Genomic DNA, 7,377 nt, shown 5'->3' on the forward strand with positions numbered 1-7,377 from the left:
AGATAATTCTGCAGACAGTGACAACACAACGTTTATGTCATATCTTGACTGGTCTTGTTTAGTGTTTGGATAGAATTTTAAAAACTAATTGGCCAATAAACAGAAATAATGAAAAAAAAATCATGATCACGTCATGAATAAAAACTTTTTTGGTAGTTTTGGTAGATTTCTAGTTGTATATGCTGACAGCACTTACGACGCCCGCCATATTTTGTTTTTACGATTTGAGGTTATTTTCGCGGACTGACGCCGCTGTTGTTTTTAATAAAATTATCCACAAAACCAAAAACCATGAAGCTAGTTAGGTTTCTCATGAAACTCAGCCACGAGACGGTCACAATTGAGTTGAAAAACGGCAGTGTTGTGCACGGAACGATCACCGGCGTCGATGTCGCTATGAACACCCATTTGAAGGCAGTCAAAGTTACTTTGAAAAACAAGGAAGAACTGCAGTTGGAGACTTTGAGCATACGCGGGAATAACATAAGGTATTTCCTGCTGCCGGACAGCTTGCCTTTGGAGACGTTATTGATAGATGACGCGCCGAAAGGTCGAGGCAAACGCGAAGGATTCCCGAGGGGTGGTGCAAGAGGCGGCCGAGGCAGAGGCCGTGGAGGCCGCGGCGGGCCCAGGGGCGGCCGGGGCGGCCGTGGTCGCGGTCGGCGATAAAGTGTTTAGCAAATAAGTCTCTATACCAGTCTAAGTTTGTGATTATAATATTAAGTCTAAGAGGTTATGTTGTTTCATTTTGCACCTTGAATGATTTGTGTATCTGGAATTGTGTAGGTTACAGAAAAAGCAATTTAGAGTCATACGAAGAAGTTATGAACTTCGTTACTGGGTTCGAACATTCCCTACATCTTGGGTTTAAAATTGGAGCTAGTTTTGAACTTGTCCAAAATTGTATGCAATTTTGAAGAGTAGAATTAGTCTATTATGCTAAAACTTTGTGTCGAGTAATAATACATTATAAGGATGAATTGCCTATGCATTGTAAGATTCGTTCAAGACTTGCTATAATTTTTAAGTAGTCTTTAGGCATGGCATTATCCCTTAAGTTATCCAAAACTATGAAGTAGCATTTTTATTGATATCCTAGTCTAAGATCGATTGCTATAGTATTTGTATTAAAATAAGTAAAATTGAAGTCTGTAAATAACATCTTTACAAATTAAAGTTTTTACAGTATTTCTACACTTGCTTTTTATTCTCTATTTTATTTTCTCGATAATACTTTTTAAACATTTATTTTTAACCTGGATCAAGTTTTTTATAAAACTAATACAATCTTGTTTGCAAAAGTATCTGAAGGTAATTTTGATGATAATGAATATTGATGACTACCTTCAACCCATTTAACTAGTTTGGGGGGTGTAGGCCAAATCCTTCATTTGCCTCTTATTAATTTCAGAATGGTTGTGCTCCTGCAGTTTTTTACTATTTTTTAGCTGACTAACATAATAGTCTTAATTCACGAGAAGATAATGAAAGAAGGGTTAATTAAACTTACTTGATATAAATTGTTTTCTAAAGTAGATGAAGTTTTATCTCTATGCTTGAAGCCTATGTGCAGCCATGTTCTTACTAATATTAGTTACCTACCTAACTTACCTATGTCATAGTAGGTACTACTTCTTGAGAAGGTATAATAATTAGCTTGTGCTATGTGGCAACAATAATAAACATACATAGACCATGACATAGACTACATGTAGGTTTGAGGTACTGGAGTTTGAAGTCACTTGTAAGGTATTCTCTTCCAGTAAACATCACTACTTTAGTAATACATACTTTTTACTCTATTCTAAGGTCCTTCTAATGCCTTAACTTTTTTGATGTAAAGATCTTGTCAAACTGACTGACTCTCAGCTCAGTCAAAAGTCATCAACATGATAGTGATAAATAATTTGTGAAAATTTTAAAAGTTGCAAAAAAATAGATCAAAATTGCAAAGTGTATACAAAAGACGGATGTAAGTAACGACAATGTTAGCTTTCTTTGTATTGGTGGCAGTTTGATTCAATAAACTTATTTTATGATGAGTAAATACAGTTTCTAAGTTGATCGCACCACAGGTCAGTTGAAAATAAGTTCCTGATTCAAATCTCTTAGCAATGTTTCCTTTCATGGACAGTTGCGGTAACATATTGATCAGTAAATAAGTATCAAATTTAGTAAAGGATAAACCCGCGTAATTTATCTAAAATGCTGGGACAATACCGCTCATTCTCAAGTGCTGACTATCCACCGGAAGCCGTAGTGTAGGCAGGGCTCCTATTCGGTGCACCGACAATCTGGTAAATGTTACTGGAAGCCCCTGCTTGCGGGCAGCGCAAGGCCTGCAGGGTAAATCTTTGATTGGGAGGCCTTTGTCCAACAGTGGACCATCCCAATCCTATTATCAGTGGCGTAACTATACTACCCGAGGCCAGTGACGAATTCTGTGCACGGGGCGTCGGAGCCCTTGGCGTATCTCGGGACTATCGCCCGGGATCATCGTGAGTGGGGCGGGGGAGCGATTAGGGTCCGGGGGCCCGTGGCATTTTACCAGCCCTAAGCTGCCACCCTATAGTTACGCCACTGCCTATTATCAGCTGACAGCTCTTCAGTTACAGAGAGTAAGTTCCTAATTAGGCCTAACAAATTGTCGTTCCAACTACCACCAGTAGGATGTCTCAACCACCACCACTGGTTGCGGTGTGGGTCACTGATCCCTTGTGCCTTGTTTTACATAGAATGTCAAAGTCAAAACATTTCAACGGGCAAGCGGACGACAAGATGGCGGTGGACGCGTATTCACCGCCAGACGAGCGTCAGCGATCTGACCACATCGTGGACGTGGTGTGTCGTATCATGGACGATGACGGACCGCGGCCTATGGTGAACTGCAGGCCTGCTCAGGTATGGGGAACTAAACTATGTAAGTAGCAGCTTATGTGGTTGTATGTAATAGATGCGAGCAGTGGCGGACTAAGTAAGTACCTACGTCAGAGGCTTGCTACAAAGCTAAATGAGGCCCCCCAGCGTTCAGCAAAGATAATTAATCTTGATGAAATTATGTAGGTACTAACTACTAAGCACATTTTTAGTCTTGTTTAGGATTTGATCAGGAGAACGTAGAGGCATTTGGGGCCCCACAAAGACCGGGGGCCAGGGGCGGGCCGCTCTTTCCGCCCCCCTGTTAGTCCGCCACTGGGTGCGAGTTTGCAGTTTTGCTTTGTTTAGTCACATCATCATGAGCTTTAGGGAAAGAAGTCAATCGGCAGCCAAAGAATGTGCTTAATGAACAAAAATCATCAAAGTTCTTTTTTAAAGCCAGTGTTGGGAATTCGAATTCCTTAATGTTTTAATAGAATAGAGCAACGTCTTTACTTACTCCACCATTTTCCGCAATGGTCAGTATGGTGACCATACTATGGTCACACATTAAGGCCCGGTTTCCACCAAGGCGGAGTAGAGCGGAGAAATGTTTTGAACAACCAATCAGATTTCCTGTTTCCTGAATAATTAAAGATTGGTTAATACTTAAACCACTTCTCCGGGGGGTAGGAAGTTCACCTGGCGAGTTAGTATTTACAATCGTGACTGAAATTAGTGACCGAGTTTCTTGCGCTGCTTCTTCTGGTCCATATTGTCTCGGAGCAGTAGAAGGGTTGGGACGTGTAAAAGTGCTCTTGACTCAGAAAATTAATGAGTTACGAGTTTTTTTTAATCCACAACAAGGAAGCTCTTGGCCTGTATCTCATCTGATGGTAAGTGATGATCAGACCGATGGTGGAAGCGAGCTTCACCCGGAATCCTCAACCACGGAGGAACTGGCTATCTTACCTCTAACTGCCGGAACACTAAAATGATGTTAACATTGTTGTTATGGCGACAGACTTAGGTAAGAGTTATTTTATCGTTCCAGAAAAGCCGCAACGCCGCGGATCAGTTCCACGCCGACCACCAGGAGGCTTACGAGGCCCGCGGCCGCCAGAGCCGCGACCGCATGCAGTCGGTGCGCCTCCACAACACGGGATACCCGAAGATGCACGATGAACTGGACCGGAGGCGGTCTACTGCTAAGGTGACTTTTACCACAGAATAAGTACAACCTGTGCAAACGTTTATTGCGCCACTTGTGACGTCATTGGTGACCGTATGCAGTCGGTGCGCCTCCACAACACGGGATACCCGAAGATGCACGACGAGCTGGACCGGAGGCGGTCTACTGCTAAGGTGCGTTTTAGTTTATTGTAGCAGTGAAATAGTAAGGCCATCTGTCCATGAAAGACAGACAGCAGAAAAGAAAACAGACGTTTTGTAGCGTGATTGACGATGGACAGTCAAAGTCAAAGTCAAAATTTCTTTATTTGTTTAGACTAATAAATAGTTCTTACAAATCGTCATTTTGCTCTTAAGGAGCCTCTACATGTCTCATAATCTTTTTACCCTACCAGCGCTTCGAGACCAACATTTGGCAAGTGCTGAGAAGAAGCGCCGCAACAAACTCAGTCACCACTGTCTGCCGGTTAATATAAATAAATAGAAATAGTAGTAGTAGGTACATTCGATTCAGGAGCAGTTCACTGAATTTACCATGCATTCTTGTATGGTGTATCATAAGAATGGGTATACAATGGACATAACAAATACCTATACCAAATACACCTATTGTCGTCTGTACGTTGCATGCTTCCCTCAATGACTGATTGTGGACAGTGTGCCTAACTTTGCTTTGCACTCCGGCTTCCTAATAAGGTAGGAGCTGTTTATGACGTCACTTGGTGACCGCATGCAATCGGTGCGCCTTCACAACACGGGATACCCGAAGATGGATGACGAGCTGGACAGGAGGCGGTCTACTGCTAAGGTGACTTTTACCACAGAATAAGTACAACCTGTGCAAACGTTTATTGCGCCACTTGTGACGTCATTGGTGACCGTATGCAGTCGGTGAGCCTCCACGACACTGGCTACTCGAAGATGCACGACGAGCTGGACCGGAGGCGGTCTACTGCTAAGGTGCGTTTTAGTCTACTGTAGCAGTGAAATAGTAAGGCCATCTGTCCATAGAAAGACAGACAGCAGAAAAGAAAACAGACGTTTAGTAGCGTGATTGACGATGGACATAACAAATATCTATACCAAATACGCCTATCGTCATCTGCACGTCAACTGTACGTTGCATGCTTCCCTCAATGACTGATTGTGGACAGTGTGCCTAACTTTGCTTTGCACTCCGGCTTCCCAATAAGGTAGGAGTTGTTTATGACGTCATTGGTGACCGCGTGCAGTCGGTGCGTCTCCACAACACGGGATACCCGAAGATGCACGACGAGCTGGACAGGAGGCGGTCTACTGCTAAGGTGCGTTTTAGTTTATTGTAGCAGTGAAATAGTAAGGCCATCTATCCATGAAGTGTGCCTAACTTTGCTTTGCACTCCGGCTTCCCAATAAGGCAGGAGCTGTTTATGACGTCACTTGGTGACCGCATGCAGTCGGTGCGCCTCCACAACACGGGATACCCGAAAATGGATGACGAGCTGGACCGGAGGCGGTCTACTGCTAAGGTGACTTTTACCACAGAATAAGTACAACCTGTGCAAACGTTTATTGCGCCACTTGTGACGTCATTGGTGACCGCATGCAGTCGGTGCGCCTCCACAACACTGGATACCCGAAGATGCACGACGAGTTGGACAGAAGGCGGTCTACTGCTAAGGTGGCTTTCCGATCGTTCGTTCGTTTCAGCCAAATGACGTCCACTACTGGACAAAGGCCTCCCCCAAGGTTTTCTACAACGACCGGTCCTCTGCCGTCCGCATCCAAGCATCTCCCGCGAACTTCACTAGATTGCCTTTTACGACAAATTAAGTATTATGGTCAAGCGTTTAACTGAAGCACATTATTTTTGAAGTCTCGTTGACGTTTGACATCCCAAAAACAACGTCCCGTGCCGCTTCCATACCTCAGGCATACTGACTGAGATGCACTAGACCTTAATACCTATTGTTTTACTCCATTGTAAAAAAATAGTAGGTAAACTTAACTCGGAAGTCATCATGATCAGGTAATTTAGTCTCCAATAAAGGAACACGCGACCCTCTCTATAAATCTACCAGAGGCAAAAGAAGCATTTGGCCTACACTCCCCACGCTGGCCAAACGATTGACGAGGCAGTCTGGCTTCCTAAGGGTAGGTTCCTGAGTGACGAAGCGAACTTGTGACGTCACTTGGCGACCGCATGCAGTCAGCGCGCCTCCACGATGACATCATCGGCTAATCGAATAAATGCATATTGATAGAACACTTCATTTGAATCTATTAATTTAGAAATTAAATAAATGTTTTTTTTACAACAGGTAACAATGACGCACGCGCAACGCACCGCAGTCCAGCAAGCGGCCTACAACCGGTGTAACGCTTGCATCAAAAACAAAAAGAGGGCAGAACCCAAGAAAAAGGCATTCACCCCCAGAGACTATAAGAAACGATCCAGACATCGGCAGGGGGGCGCTCGGATCACCAAACCAAAATCTAGGCAGAGAACCAGGCGATCCCCTTGCCGGATTTATAGATTATCCAAAATAAGAACCAACAGAGGTTGTCAATGCTCAACCTTTCTCCTTGCCAAAGACAAAAAGAGCGGGACAAATGACATCCCTTTGAATCTGGAACCGCCCGTGATGACAGAAGATACTTTTGCATGTCGTGATTTGAAGGTGAATTATTCTGAAACTTACAAAGATAAATCCAAAACTAGTAATTACACCAAAGATGGGTCTTCGAAACGTGATAACCCGGACACTGATCCTTCTGTGAGTAGCTATAACAGTTACGCGTCGCTTGAAGATGAACCAATGGTTTCAAATTAGTTTTTGGTGAATGCGTCTATAAAATTAAATTGCGTTTAAACTGTTAGAATTGATATTTTTATTTCTTTAACTCTTACATAATGCCGGACGGGTTGACTGGGAGAGAGAGTAAGTCCGCCTATTGTATTAAACGGCCTAAATTGAAAGGTTAAGTAGCTTACGTTAAAAAGGTCTAACAAAAAAGTTAAGTTTTCGGCCTTTACGCTAACGAAGTCACGCACGCCGCATAGCCTGAAGGAAAGTAACAAGGGGTTCCCCCTCAGATCATACCAACACACGAAACACAATAATGCTGAACTTGCTTGAGCTTGCTATCATGATGACGTCATGGTTATGGGTACTCAGTAAATATTCTTGATTTCGTTAAGATAAAAGTCCACGCAAAACTGGCCTTAACCAAAGTTAAACTTTGTCTCGGTGGTTTACATAAGTTTTGTTTCCCGGTTAGGCACTTATGGATGAGACAACAGCAAGCTTAAAACTGTGGTATCCTAGTTAGTTGTATGTTAAAATCCAA

At 43.2% G+C, this 7,377-nt stretch overlaps 2 protein-coding genes across 2 annotated transcripts; both read left to right on the forward strand.

Annotated features, from left to right (window-relative positions):
- The first annotated feature begins 183 nt into the window (after positions 1-183).
- LOC135086149 (probable small nuclear ribonucleoprotein Sm D1) lies at positions 184-1,194 on the forward strand. Its single transcript, XM_063980952.1, has one exon. It carries the CDS (start codon positions 292-294, stop codon positions 667-669), a length of 378 nt encoding a protein of 125 aa, XP_063837022.1. The 5' UTR covers positions 184-291; the 3' UTR covers positions 670-1,194.
- Positions 1,195-1,876: 682 nt separating this feature from the next.
- On the forward strand, positions 1,877-6,902 carry LOC135086005 (uncharacterized). Its single transcript, XM_063980787.1, has 4 exons — positions 1,877-1,972; positions 2,736-2,901; positions 3,911-4,069; positions 6,348-6,902. Exons 2-4 carry the CDS (start codon positions 2,737-2,739, stop codon positions 6,858-6,860), a joined length of 837 nt encoding a protein of 278 aa, XP_063836857.1. The 5' UTR covers positions 1,877-1,972; position 2,736; the 3' UTR covers positions 6,861-6,902.
- The last annotated feature ends 475 nt before the right edge of the window (positions 6,903-7,377 follow it).

Source organism: Ostrinia nubilalis, chromosome 30 (assembly GCF_963855985.1).
Source record: "Ostrinia nubilalis chromosome 30, ilOstNubi1.1, whole genome shotgun sequence".
Classification (NCBI taxonomy): Eukaryota; Metazoa; Arthropoda; class Insecta; order Lepidoptera; family Crambidae; genus Ostrinia; species Ostrinia nubilalis.

What these genes read in the sequence shown, in the direction of transcription:
- LOC135086149 (XM_063980952.1), top strand. Translation starts at nt 292, where the DNA reads ATGAAGCTAGTTAGGTTTCTCATGAAACTCAGCCACGAGACGGTCACA.
- LOC135086005 (XM_063980787.1), top strand. Translation starts at nt 2,737, where the DNA reads ATGTCAAAGTCAAAACATTTCAACGGGCAAGCGGACGACAAGATGGCG. An exon ending in TGAACTGCAGGCCTGCTCAG is followed by an intron (nt 2,902 to 3,910) that starts GTATGGGGAACT and finishes TTATCGTTCCAG; the next exon opens with AAAAGCCGCAACGCCGCGGA. An exon ending in GGAGGCGGTCTACTGCTAAG is followed by an intron (nt 4,070 to 6,347) that starts GTGACTTTTACC and finishes TTTTTACAACAG; the next exon opens with GTAACAATGACGCACGCGCA.